We start from the raw sequence: 14,857 nt of genomic DNA, 5'->3' as shown, positions 1-14,857 counted from the left end.
AAAAGAAAGAAAATGCATTTAGTGAGTATATACCATTAGGAAGTTTAAAACTGTATTACCTAGGCTATCTCATAATAGTCTTCTCTCCATTTTGCAAATGACAGTGCTTGGGTCAAAATAAATCGATTACTTTGCCTGTTTTTTTTTTAGCTCCTAAATACCAGTGCTAGTATTCAACTTCAAGTCTTTTGACTATGGAACTTCATGCTGCATTGTTTTACCAGAATTAAGCTATCTTACATCAATCAGGATCTGTTTTCCTATACATTGTAGTGTTTGATCTAGTAATGGCAATTCCCACACCAAACTGTGCTTAAAAATCCTGGCATGTGCATCAGAATCTTCTGGGGCAATCTGCATTTTTAACCAATTTAACTGATTATTCTGATACTCATCAAATTTGGAAATCTTTGGCTTGGTAGGTGGAATTGGTGTTCTTATCACCTTATCTCAGGTTTGGTTCCAGGTTGGGAAGTATTTTTTCTAGCAACTTGAATGGTGCCTTACACATAGTAGGCACTGCATTTGTACAATGAATTTGTTATTGAAAGTAAAAATTTGTGATGGAGATTTCGTAGGTATATATTTAACGATTGTGGGGCATATATTGTGAATACCTTTAAAAACAGTATTAAAAAACTTTTTTTAATGTCCTCATGAAGAATGTAATAGTACAATTAACACTATTTTTGTGTTGATTAATCCTTTGTAGGTTGGAATTTATCTTTTGGAAGGTGGCCTAGCAAAACTAGACTTTTTGAGTGATGCAAATTCAAGAATGAAGAAGTTTAATCAGCTTATGAAAAGAGTGATGGAAAAGTTGTACAATTTTATTATTCCAGGTAAACTTAAAAGTTGCTATTACTTAGGACACCTGGGGCTCAGTCAGTTGAGTGTCCAACTCTGGATTTTGGCTCAGGTCATGATCTCCTGGTTCTCAAGATCAAGCCCTACCATAGGGCTCTGCGCTGACAATGCAGAGCCTGCTTGGGATTCCCTCTCCCTCTCTCTCTCTACCCTTCCCATGCTTGTGCATGTGCACACGTGCTCTCTTTCTCTCTCTCTCAAAATAAATAAATAAACTTAAAAAATTTGACATTACTTGAGAGTTGTGGGTTTTTCCCAAGTCCTATGCATAATAATCAGAAAAACAATAAAACCATCATAAAATTAAACAGCCTCTATAAAATCACTGTGTGACAAAATTACACTTATCTGAAATGCCCCCACTAATTTGTGTCTTTATTTGCTAAATACCATGCTTAGCCCAGACTAGGTTCTCAAGAAATGTTTGCAGAGTCCATAGAGTCCAAAGGGATCTGAGCTGATTGGAATTTTTGCATTATTCTTGTGCTTTTATTTTGTTATGGCCAGAGATTCTTGGCTGGCCTTATTCCACCTCTCCTTTGCAGTCTGACAAATAATCTCAAGAGTCTGCTTCCCATAAAGACCAGTTAACTTTGCTACTGTTTCTTGCCAAGATGTTGCATCCTTGGTCAGGACTGCAGCTTCAGAGTTGTCTGCCATTGGTTCCCAAGGGGAGAGTGTGGATGGCTTGGTGCAGCCCATCAACACTACTGGAAAAACGGCTCAAATTCTCCAAGCCCTGCTCATGGTGGGTCAGCATTATTTCAGATGCAAATTGTAGAACATACTGGAATATATGGGAAATCACTTTCTAAGCTTGACTGTTGAGTTGTTTCTGTAGTACGTTCTTTGCAAAGCTTCATAATACTAATGAAAGTAGGGGCGCCTGGCTGGCTCAATCAATAGAGCCTGCAACTCTTGATCTCAGGGTCATGAATTCAAGCCCAGTGTTGGGGGTGAAGCCTACGTAATTAAAAAAATAATAAATTACTAATAAAAGTAAATCATTTTGCATGTTGAAGACTTTAAAAGGAGGACAGTCTCTGGTTTCATGATTGGAAGGGATGCTTTTAAGTACATCTAGAATTTTTAAGGGTACAGTAAGAATTATTCTGCTTTTTTAAAAATACTACAAGTTGAACTGTTCAAAGGAAAATATCAAAGGATTTCAAAGGAAAACTTCCAATTTAGTTATCAATACTAGATTACACAAGAATAGTAAGAATAAATCTCACATGGAATATTTTTTATTGAAAAAAGTAAATTAAGTATTTTGTGGTACAATCTTCATTCTAGGGCATATGAGGTATGTTCTTTAAAAGTGTATAGGTCTTTTTGAAAGAGTTCAGAAATAAATCATAAGCTAAAATGGATTTGTACATTTATTCAAGATTTTGAGTGTTTTGTTTTTTTTTTCATGTTCTAGTAGGCACAAAAGTCTCACAGGGCAGTTGTGCCCAACAAATGAATCTGATGCCATTACAAATTTGTATTAATGGCTTACGCCCTTCTCTCTTAGTTGGCTCCTGCTGCTACCAAATGCCTGTCCTTTTTTAGCATAAGAAATAAAATGGGAACCCTTGTCTTATTAGACAGAAAAATTATGTCTGCATATGGAGTTTTTTTATGTCAAGATGTAAAAGTGAAATAGATTATCCTTTTATAAACTGTAAAAGATATTCACATTCAAATGTTTATTAAATATCTGCACTGAGCAAAGCGTATGCCAGCTACTCTGAGGAGATATAAAAACAAAAGACAGCCTTTGCATTACAGTTCAATGCACAAGGAAAGAATACACATAAATGATTGCACTACCAGACAGATTGCAATATATTGCTATATCCAAATAGAAGGGTATTACATGAACACAGGGGAAAACATTAATTCTAACCAGGGACAACAAAAGAAAATGCCATGGAAAAAGTTGAACTATCTTGAAGGATAGATGGGTAGGTTTTCGATCAGTGAAGAATTAACGATAGGGCCTTCTAGTCCCAAAACACACTGAGCAGGACCCCAGAGTTTGGAAAATGCATAGTATGTTCTTAGAATAAGAATTGCTTATAGTTATAAAAAGTGGGTTGTTTTGAGTACATTTGTTGTTGGATGTACAGATGTGTTGGAAGAGGATGAAGAAGATTCAGAGAGTGAGCCAGAGGGACAGGACATCGATGAGCTCTATCAGTTTGTGAAGCAGACACATCAACAAGAAACGCAGTCCATCCAAGTGGATGTCCAGCATCCTGCGTTGATTCCTGTGCTGAGACCATACCAAAGAGAGGCTGTCAATTGGATGCTACAACAAGAGCATTTCAGAAGCGCTCCTACTAGTGGCAAGTATAAGATGCTCAAAGACAAATTGATCTGAGGGATTTCATGAAAGATAATTAGGAATTAATTATAATTGAATGAATTTTCCTGTGAACAAAATGGTAGTCTAAGAATTCTTTAAAATTGAAAGGCAGAGAAATTCATTTGTAAGTTCCCTCAACTATAAGCGTTTAAACTAATTTTTCCTGCCGAATAAAGACTGCTTTGATTGGAATTTTTTAAAACCAATAAATTTTTTACATGCCTTTCTAACTAAGAATTGCTTTTGGAACATGATCAAATGGGAATCTTGCTAATCTGCGAGAGGCTTCACAATTTAATGATGAATATTAACAACAGAAAGCAAATTTACAGAAGTGGGAGACTGGTGTGTGACTAATTCTCCTAGGTTTGCATTTATTTTCTTTACTCCACAAAATAAATAATAAAATAAAATGTTATCTATTAAGTGTTTTTGTGAAAGTAAGTTTATCGGAGTCATTTATGCCTTTTTATCACTATCTTTAAAGGAATGGGCAGAAGATGAGATTTTTGCATGATTCTAGGAAGTGAAGTGTTGACCATTTCTCTTCCATTCCATCTAGATTTATTTTAATGAGGTATAGCTCTTGTTTCTCCCGTAGATTCCAGTTTATACTTTTTTAATCCAGCAAATGTCACTTTTTAATTTTTAATTTTAGAAAATATTCATTTATAACCAACATTATTTCTTCCTACTTCTCATCCGTGCTCTAAATTATATTGAAGTAATAATTTCACATATCATATCATTTAATCTGGTAATGTCACAGTTTATTTCAATGAAAGAAAGGGTTGCTTTAAACAGATATAAAATATATGTGTTATGATGGATTTTTAAACCCAGTAATTCTTTAATACTGCCAAATCTCTCTCCTCTCTTCCTTGTTTTTTTCTCCCTTTCTCTCTCTCTGTTTCTCTTTCTGTCTTGTAGTTGATTCAGATTTGAAACCAAATAGCATTCATACATTGGAATTGTTGTCACTTAAGTTTCTTTAATCCATAGATTTTATCTCTTCACATTCTGTATTTTTTTCTTATAATTTATTCATTGAGGAAATTGTTAGCTCTGTAGTTTCCTACAGACTGGATTATTTTTTCTCCAAAGTGCAGTAACTTTTCTTTACATAATTTTATTAAGGTATAACTTACTTAGGGTAAAATGCACAGCTCTTAAGGGCACAATTTGATATGTTAGGCTAAATCTATGCATCTGTGTTACCAATGACCCAATTAAGACAGAACTAGATTTTCTCAGAAGGTACTAGCCACACGTGCCTCTTGAGACTTCAAATGACTGCCCAGATTATGTGTTGTAAGTTTAAAATATATACCAGATTTCAAATAGTACAAAAAAAGAGGCCAAGTATCTCATTCATAATTTTATATTGATTACATATGGAAATGATAAGGTTTTGTTTATGTTAAGCTAAATAAAATTGTTAAAATTGATTTTGTCTTTTTATATCTATGATACAGTGCTAACATGAAATATTTCCCTCACCTCAGAAAGTTCCCTCATGGCCCAGTCAATTCTCCTACTTCAACCCCTTCAGGAGGCAACTACTGCCACCATAAGTTAGTTTTGCCTGTTTTTGAAACAATTAATAGAATGGCAAAACGCGGACACTTGAGGCGGGGGAGAAGTTGGCCTCTTTGAACATAATGTTTTTGAGATTCATCCATGCTGCATATAGCAGTATTTCATTCTTTTTTATCCACAGAATGGATTTTGTTGATTAAATCCCATGTGCCATTTAATAGTTATGTTCCCTGTGGTTCCCATAAATTGAAGCTTTTTAATCTTTTAATTTTTTCATTTTATAAACCCTATGTATCTATATTCCTACTTCACCTGTTAATCCCTAAAGCAGGCAGCAAAATTACTTGCCATTTCACTGGTAGATACAGACATTCTTCCTAATTTGGCAGTTGGTTTAAACAACTTAAAATATTAAGGGAAAGAAATATGGAAGACTCTGGTTGAAATACACTCAATACTTCAGTGTTTTAAGATATTTTTTCTTCTTCTGGGGCGCCTGGGTGGCTCAGTTGGATGAGTGTCCGACTTCAGCTCAGGTCGCGATCTCACAGTTTGTGAGTTCGAGCCCCGCGTCAGGCTCTGGGCTGATGGCTCAGAGCCTGGAGCCTGCTTCCGATTCTGTGTCTCCCTCTCTCTCTGCCCCTGCCCCATTCATGCTCTGTCTCTCTCTGTCTCAAAAATAAATAAACATTAAAAAAAAAAAATTTAAAAAAAAAAAGATATTTTTTCTTCAGTTAAATAGGATTTTCCTCCTGCTATCAGACCCCTCTAAAAGGTTAGGTCTGATTTGAGTTAATGTATTAGCCCACAAGCATATGTCTGTTGAGTTATTTAAAGATTTTCAGCAACTTTTTGAAGGAATTATAGAGGATAAGCTATTTTCCTTCATTGGGTAGGAGTTGTTTTCCTGTATTCATTTTCTTTTCCTGTTAATTCTCTGTGATATGCTGTACTTCGTTTCTCTGCATAACACTTATGTGGAAAATATTGGTGCCCAAAGCAAAGGAAGAATAATTACAAGAATAGTATCTGAAAAAAAGAATGAGATCCTAGCCTTTTTCCATGTGTATGTGGCTTCCCAGAGTATTTTGACTATTAACTTATTTTTATTTTAATGTGATTTTCTGGCAGAAAGGAAAACAAACAAAAATTTGTTCTTATGGTTATATTTTTCTTTAGAAAATACCCTGCATTTCTTATGGCGAGAGATTGTTACATCTGAGGGTTTGAAACTCTACTACAATCCGTACACAGGCTGGTAAGGCAAACTTTATGTGCTAGGTATTAAAAGTGAATGTCACAAAAACCTGTATGACATTGGTCGCATATGTCTTTAGCCTTGGCAGTACCTTAGGAAGGAATACTAAGTCAAAGTCTTACTAGACTTTATATTTTTATCATTTTTATAGGTAAGACAAATATGAAATTAATAGTACTTGTCATTTTTCTATAATGAATGGAAAATAATGGATTTAAGATGCTTAGTTACTCATATTTAAAGAGATTATAAAAATGATTGAGAGAAATGGTTCTACAGTTCTCATATTTTCATTAGATTTGTTAATTTCTATTATTAAAGTCATAGGAATCATTAAACATAGCAACATAGGTGAATCAGTAGTTATTATCCTCATTTTTTTCTTCACAGACACAGAAAGAAGGCAGACACACCTCCTTTTATTTAAAGAAGAGAAAAGAACGATGTTATTTACCAGTATCACTCCTGTTTCTGCAGACTCACTTGTCAGCTCAGGCAGTTTTTTGATTATCATGGTTCTTTATTCAGTGACCTAGCATTTCAGATTGTTTCACACTAAAATGTAGTTTAAAAAAACTTTGACTTTTATGGATTTCTTCCAGTTTTCTTTAGGAATAGTATAATTTTTACTTGCCTTCCTGTAATATGTTTTTCTTGTTTTTTCCTTCAGCATCATCCGTGATTACCCAAATGCTGGGCCACAGTTGCTTGGCGGAATCTTAGCAGATGAGATGGGTCTTGGAAAGACAGTGGAGGTTTTGGCTCTGATTCTGACACATACCCGACAAGATGTCAAACAAGATGCTCTCACTCTTCCTGAGGTAGGAGTAGTACCATAGGGCCAAGAAAGCAGGGGCCATATGTTCTCAAAAAGCATCATATATTGAACATTTGCTTGGCACTTAAGCCAACACTTTTAGTCTCCTCTGAGGCTAATTAATTGTACTAGTTATTAGTTAACCTCAAGTGGGCACAGAGAATAGGATGTTTGTGACCCGGCAGGGTTTTTGTTAAGTGATGTTGGCCAACTAGGAAAGGGGATATGCTGTCACCAAGATTCCTTCTCGTTGGCAGAGAAACTCATAAGAAAGTACTGTTACTCCCTCAAATGTTTTGTCACTACTACAAGCCTCCGTATTACCAGTAAATATTTTTGAAAGTAATTTTTTTTAATTGTACAAATCTCAGATATGTAAGTCATAGAATCTAATACTTCAAACTTTGTTAAAGGCTAAATAGCTTTGTAATTAGATTGCTAAATGAATCAAACTCTGAGTCCTTGTTCTAAAATATATAATTGTGTTTAGAAATACAAATTTTAGAGTTTATGGAGGAAAAAAAGAAACAGCTCCAGTGAAGCACATGCAGCTCATAGTTCCTAATTTCCGGTAATAAAACCTAAAATCAACACACTAGGTAAGAGTATCATTACGTGTAGGGCTCACTGTGCCCACAACTTTAGGGATAATGTGATCTTCTGATAGGGTCAAGTTTGCAAAGTTAACCTCGTAGATTTGAGCAGGGAATAGAAAATATCTATTTCGTTGTTAAAAAACAAATGAGTTGGAATATATAGTTTTACAGTAACTTTTTTTTGTTTTAATGTTTATTTATTTTTGAGAGAGAGACAGTGCAGGCAAGGCAGGGGCAGAGAGAGGGGAACAAAGGATCCAAAGCAGTGTCTATGCTGACAGCAGCAGATGATGGGGGGCTCGAACTCATGAACTGCAACTCATGACCTGTGTGGGACACTCGACCAACTGAGCCACTCAGGTGCCCCAGTGTTACAGTAACTTCTATATTAACTATATGATTTAACTCTCGGTAACTTCTATGTTAATTCCATATTTAAACAAGCCTTTGAAAAGTTAATTTCAGAAGGGGCACCTGGGTGGCTCAGTCTGTTAAGTGTCTGACTTCGGCTTGGGTCATGATCTCACGGTTTGTGGGTTTGAGCCCCCTGTCAGTCTCTGTGCTGACAGCTTTGAGCCTGGAGCTTGCTTCAGATTCTGTGCCTCCCTGTCTCTCTGCCCACTCACACTCCGTCTCTCTCTCCCTCTCAAAAATAAATAAAGATTAAAAAAAATTTTTTTTTAAGTTAATTTCAGAAGTTTCACACTTAACATTTAGGTAATTTAAGATAATATGCACAGTTTTCAAGTGATAGCTAGCGGTAGCCCTGGAATAAAACATAAGGTTTGTATATATGAATAGCATATTTAGCTCTTTCTTTCATCATTTTTTTATAACTCTTTTGCATCTCCTAATAGAGGGGTTAATTTTAACAAGCAGCTCCAATTACTGAAAGCAAAGCACTGGGTGACTGTTGAATGTTGTTTATATCAGGGAAAAGTGGTGAATTATTTCATTCCATCACATCAGTCTGGAGGAAAAGTAAAAAACACAGAAACCCCAAATACGGAATTTGAACCAAAAGAAAAAGTTCAGTGTCCCCGTAAGTATGAAATCTCTGAAAGAAAATACCTTTGTACAGTCATCTTTGTCATAGTTCTTGCATTTCTTATAGGGAGAGATCTTGTAGTTGTTATGAATAATTGTTTTCATGGTTTATACTTTGTATAAATGGGATCAATTACAAGTCATATTACCTTAACAAAAGTCAAGATTTATTCTTTCATTTGATTGATTCATTCTTTTTTGGTATAGATCTTGTTCAGTCTGTTGTATTTAAATTTCTTGAGCTTACAGTTTACACCAGGCTTTGTTTATTCTCCAGCATAGCCACTTCAAATTCTGCTAACCAACAAATGTTTCCTTTACTGATGGTAGCATATACATGGACAATTGTGATAAGTTTTTTTTTCCCCGAATATAATTTTAAATGATAGTTGCTTTGGTAGATTAACAAATTAATGAGCAATTCTTCTTTAGGTTATTTCCATCATAGTATATTATTAATACATTGAGATAATTTTTATTACATATTCTTCAAAATGATATACAGACAACATATCTTCAATAAAAATCTTTTTTTTGTCTTAGTTCTCAGTGCATATTATTCTTAATATGTTTCTGTTTTTTTTCTAATTTCAATTATTCTAAGTTAGCATATCCTTTTGCATATAGCTACACGTGTGATGATCCTGACAGCTGTGAAAGAAATGAATGGAAAAAAAGGAGTTTCCATCCTTTCCATCTATAAGTATGTCAGTTCTATATATAGATATGATGTTCAGCGGAACAGGAGTCTTCTGAAACGGATGCTGAAATGTTTAATTTTTGAAGGTCTTGTGAAACAGATCAAAGGGCATGGTTTTTCTGGGACTTTTACATTGGGGAAGAATTACAAGGAAGAAGATACATATGATAAAACAAAAAAGCAGGTAACAGAACATTTATTAAGTTGCTCTGTGTGATGCCTTATAGAGGGAGTGGACAGATCCCACTTGACACTAAGGCTTTTAGAGACTGAAGATAAAAACCAAACTAGGAAAATCACATATGCCTGTATCATCTCTTTTCTGCCTCCTGAGTAGAAGTTTCATCAGAGTAGAAACTGTATTTTACTAGTCCCAGAGAAGAGTGCTTGGCACGTAGCAAGTACTCAATAAATATTTGAATGAATTATTTTGGTGGGTTAAGCATATTAATTTTTTAACATTTATTTATTATTATTGGGAAAGAGAGAGCATGAGCATGGGAGGGGCAGAGAGAGAGGGAGACATAGAATCGGGAGGGGCAGAGAGAGAGGGAGACATAGAATCTGAAGCAGGCTCCAGTCTCTGACAGACCCTGATGTGGGGATCAAACTCACAAACTGTGAGATCACGACCTGAGGCAAAGTCGGACGCTTAACCAACAGCCACCCAGGCACCCCCCCGGTGAGTTAAGCATATTAAAGAGTTTAAAATAACACACAAAAAAATCTTTTTTTTAAAAAGAGAAAAAAGTAGGGGTGCCTGGGTGGCTAGTCAGTTGAGCGTCTTACTCTTGATTTTGGCTCAGGTCTTGATCTCAAAGTTCATGCTCAAAGATCCAGCTCTGCATTGGGCTCTGCGCAGAAGCCTACTTGGGATTCTCTCACCTTTCTCTCTTCCTTCTTCCATTCGTGCGCCAGCACTCTTGCTCTCTCTCAAAAAAATAAACGTTAAGAGAAGAGAGAGAAAAAAAATAAAACGACTCTCTCCTTATCCTAATGTTGTCAGCAGTTAAAAATCTGTTCTGTAGTTTAAAAATATTAATGATACCTTACATTTGCTTAGCTTTTTATATACATTTTCAATCTTCTATGTAAGTTCTCATTTTTCCCATGTCATCTTATAAAATTTTTACATTTTGTTGTAAAACTGCTTTTGGGGGGCTATTAATTTCAAACTTGCTTTAAAAAAAATAATTACATAGCTATGCAAACATAAATCAGGTAAATGGGGCACCTGACTGGCTTAGTCAGATGAGATTCTTGATCTCGGGGTTGTGAGTTTGAGCCCCAGGTTGGGTATAGAGATTACTTAAAATAAATAAATAGACTTTAAAATCAATCAATTAATCCAGTAAAGACTAATGACAGTAAATCAAAGTGTGGAGCTACTAGCTTGTCTACTGTGAAGGAAATGACAGATAAAAAAGTTCATTTTCTGGAGTAGGGAGTCTCCCAACATTTTTCCCCAGCCAGGGTAGAAAGCTGCAATGAACTTCTATGCTTCTAATAATCCTTCTGTAACCAAAAAAGGAAAATCTTCAATTAGTGCCATTCATGGCAAGTGTCCCAGCTCATCTGTTCAACCTCAGGTCTGACATCACTTCTAGGAAGCTCATGCTGGCACCTACCTCCCCATCCCAGCCCCTGTCTGTTTTGTACTCCTCTTAGGCATTCTTGTACCATTGTTTCACTTTTTATTGTTCTTTCTTTTCCAATAGACCTCGTGGAGACCAGGAACTAAATATTCCTCATATTTGTATTGCCAGCATCTAACACTATGCCTGGCACAGAATTGTTATCCAGTAAATAATTTCAGGAGGGGTACAGGTAGAAAGCAGAAAGAAAGAAGGAGTTTATTTGCTGATTGCAGTAACTAGTAGATTTTCACTTTCTTTAAATGCTGTATTTTCGTACTTGATATGTTAATTGCCCGAGTTTGTATATTTATGTATTATAAACTATTAGTCTTTTATTGATTTAGACAAAATATGAATTATAAGAGGTTAATGTCAAAATATTAGTAGCTCCCTATCTAATTTTTATTCTCTTCAGCTTTTACTTATACAATAGTAGAGCCTTCCTTTTTAGACCTGTAGACCACAGAGAGGCTTCTTACAGAGGGCAGATTGAAAGCCAGTGATCAGGAGTGATTCTTCTAGTGGGAAAATGGTAGCAAGAGTGGCTATTGGATTTTATGGAAAGCTTATAAATAAGGTTGGGGATTTAATTTCAGTATTGTAATTATATTGATATAAATTAATTAAATAATATTTTTCATAGGCAATAGGGAGTCCAAGGAAAATTCAGAAAGAATCCAGAAAATCAGGGAACAAAGACACAGATTCTGAATACTTGCCATCAAACACATCTGATGATGATGATGATCCTTATTATTATTACTATAAGCCTCGGAAAAATCGTAGTAAATTCAAGAAAAAGCCTGTTCTATCCACAAAAAAGGGAAAAGGTCAGCCTAATATCAATCTCAGTTCACAAGATCACTGTCCAGCTACCAGTGACTCTGGAATTACTGATGTTACCACATCTAAAAGTACATGTATCTTTGAAATCAAGGAAGAACGTGGAGCAAAGGACCAAGCTGAATCTTTAAACCCTACCGACGGTGATGTGCCACAATCTAATATCGGGAGTCCCTGTAATTCCTCAGATTATCGCTTTGAGTGCATATGTGGTGAGCTTGATCAGGTAGACCGTAAACCTCGTGTTCAGTGCCTGAAATGCCACCTATGGCAACATGCAAAATGTGTGAATTATGAAGAGAAGAATCTGAAGATTAAGCCTTTTTACTGCCCCCATTGCCTTGTTGCAATGGAGCCAGTATCAACACGAGCAACTCTGATCATCTCGCCCAGTTCCATTTGTCATCAGTGGGTGGATGAAATCAACAGGCATGTGAGGTCATCATCTCTTCGAGTCTTGGTAAGGCAGTTTGGACTCTTTAAATGAATAGGAAAATCCCAATTTTTGTTTCCCTGTGGTAATTTTTACAACCTTTATCACTTTGTTGTTTATCCCAAAAATTAATAAGATAGTTATGAAATCAGAATTTGAAGAGGAAATTGAGAATGGGAAATGAAACAGACTCTGTATTCTTTTCTGACATCAGAAGTTTAGAAGTTAAAGCGCTTTGAGTTAAAAGATGTGGAAGCTTTTGAAAAAATCCATCATGTAAATGAAAAAGACTTCATATACACATTTACACTCTCAGACAGAAAGGCAGCATTGTGTAATAGTAGCTGCCTGTCTCATCTCTACCTCTTAGATCCAGAGTCATCCTTTGAGGCCTCAGTTACATTATCTGTAAAATAAGAATTTACTCATTCAGCAAATATTTATTGAGCACCTGTAACGTGCCAGGAACTGTGCTAAGTTCTAAAATTAATACCCCTTCATAGACTTACTGTGAAGGTTAAATGAATTGATAAAGTGCTGGCACATAGTTCATTGTAACTTACTAATGTTAGTATTTTGTTTTTAATTGAAGTATAGTTGGCATACAATGTTATCTTAATTTCAGGTGTATAACAATGAATTGACAATTCTGTACATCATGCTATGCTCACCAAGACAAGTGTAGTTACCATCTGTTACCATGCAATGTTAGGACAGTATTATTGACTACCCATGCTGCACTTTTCATCCTTGTGACTTATTTATCTTATAACTAGAAGTCTGTATTTCTTAATCCCCTTCACCTATTTCACGCACCCACCCCCTCAATTCCCTCCCCTCTGGCAACCACTATTTGTTCTCTGTATTTATGGTACTGGTTTATGTTTTATGTTTGGTTGGTTGGTTGGTTGGTTGGTTTTTTTAGGGTTCCACATATAAGTGGAATCATATGGGATTTATCTTTCTCTGTCTGACATCTTTCATTTATCATAATGCCTCTAGGTTCATCCATGTTGTCACAAATGACAAGATCTTATTCTTTTTTGTAACTAATATTCCACTGTTTATATATACCACATTTTTTTTATCCATCATCTATCAGTGGACACAGGTTGCTTCCATAACTTGGCTGTTGTAAATAATGCTGCAGTAAAAATGGGTGACTATATTTTTGAGTTAGCATTTCCATTTTCTTTGGGTAAATACTCAGTAGTGGAATTATTGGATCATATAGTATTTCTATTTTTAATGTTTTTGGGAACTTCCATACTGTTCTCCACTGTGGTTGCATCAGTTTACATTTCCACAAACGGTGCATAAGAGTTTCCTTTTTTCCACATCCTCACCAACACTTGTTTTTGTCTTTTTGATACTAGCCATGCTAACTGGTGTGAGGTGATATATCACTGTGGTTTGATTTGCATTTGTCATTAGTGCTGGTGAGCATTTTTTTATGTGTCTGTTGGCCATCGGTTTGTCTTCTTAAAAAAAAATCCCCATTTTTTAATCGATTTTTTTTTTTTGGTGTTGAGCTCTGTAAGTTCTTTATATATTTTGAATATTGGCTAATATCCCCTAAATGGATAGATCACTTGCAAATATCTTTTCCCATCTACTAGATTGCCTTTTAATTTTGATGGTGTTCTTTGCTATGCAAAATCTTTTTATTTTCACTGGTCCTAGCAGTTTACTTCTGTTTTTGTTTCCTTTGCCCAAGGAGACATATCTGTAAATATTTGGCTAAGGCCAGCATCTGAAAGTTGACTGCCTATGTTTTCTTTTAGGAATTTTATGGCTTCAGATCTCACATTTAGACTTTTATTCCATTTTGAGTTAATTTTTGTATGGTGTAAGAAAGTGGCTCACTTTTATTCTTTGGCATATGGTTGTCCAGTTTTCCCAGCACCATTTGTTATCTTTTCTCCATTGTACATTCTTGCCTTCTTTGTCATAGATTAATGAACTATATAAGCATCGGTTTATTTCTGGACTCTATCCTGTTCCATAGATCTGTGTATCTATTTTTGTGCTAGTTCCATATACTTGATTAGTACAGGCTTTGTAGTGTATCTTGATATCTGGGATTGTGATATTTCCAGTTCTGTTCTTCTTAAGATGGCTTTGGCTATTCAAGGTCTTCAGTGGTTCCATACCAATTTTAGGAATATATGTTCTCGTTCTATGAAAAAATGCTAATGGTATTGGTAGGGATTGCATTGAATCTGTAGATTACTTTGGGTTCTATGGACATTTTAGCAATATTAATTTCTCCAGTTCATGAGCATGGTTTATCTTTCTATTTGTCATCTTCAATTTCTGTCACCAATTTCTTACAGTTTTCAGAGTATAGGTCTTTCACCTCCTTGGTTAAATTTATTCCTAGGTATTTTATTCTTTTTGGTATAACTGTAAATGGGATGATTTTCCTAATTTCTCTTTTTTATTAGTGTATAGAAGTATAACAGATTTCTGTACATTAATGTTGTGTCCTACAACTTTACTAAATTCACTACTGGTTCTGATAGTTTTTAGGTAGAATATTTAGAGTTTTCTTTATATACTATTATGTCATCTGGTAATAGTGACAGGTTTTTCTTACCAATTTGGGTACCTTTTATTTCTTTTTCTTATCTGATTGTTGCAGCTAGGACTATTCAACTACGTTGCATAAAAGTGGTGAGAGTAGACATCCTTATCTTGTTCTTGACCCTAGAGGGAAAGCTTTCAGTTTTTCACTGTTGAGTACGATGTTAGCTGTGGGTTT

At 35.3% G+C, this 14,857-nt stretch overlaps 1 protein-coding gene across 4 annotated transcripts in view; it reads left to right on the top strand.

Moving 5' to 3' along the window:
• Positions 1 to 14,857, top strand: part of SHPRH (SNF2 histone linker PHD RING helicase) — a 93,962-nt gene that overhangs the window by 9,352 nt on the left and 69,753 nt on the right. For 3 of the 4 annotated variants that reach the window (XM_045499931.1, XM_045499930.1, XM_045499933.1), the window contains exons 3-9: positions 713 to 842; positions 2,985 to 3,203; positions 5,942 to 6,020; positions 6,691 to 6,841; positions 8,367 to 8,475; positions 9,108 to 9,364; positions 11,461 to 12,120. In XM_045499931.1, the coding sequence (XP_045355887.1) occupies positions 713 to 842; positions 2,985 to 3,203; positions 5,942 to 6,020; positions 6,691 to 6,841; positions 8,367 to 8,475; positions 9,108 to 9,364; positions 11,461 to 12,120 (1,605 nt within the window). Of the gene's footprint in view, positions 1 to 712; positions 843 to 1,459; positions 1,616 to 2,984; positions 3,204 to 5,941; positions 6,021 to 6,690; positions 6,842 to 8,366; positions 8,476 to 9,107; positions 9,365 to 11,460; positions 12,121 to 14,857 lie in introns of those variants that run through there. The other variant, XM_045499934.1, reaches the window with a different exon arrangement.

The sequence above is a fragment of the Leopardus geoffroyi genome, chromosome B2, assembly GCF_018350155.1.
Source record: "Leopardus geoffroyi isolate Oge1 chromosome B2, O.geoffroyi_Oge1_pat1.0, whole genome shotgun sequence".
Lineage (NCBI taxonomy): Eukaryota > Metazoa > Chordata > Mammalia > Carnivora > Felidae > Leopardus > Leopardus geoffroyi.
Note: the sequence above shows the minus strand (reverse complement) of the source record. Positions and strands in the feature narration are given on the sequence as shown.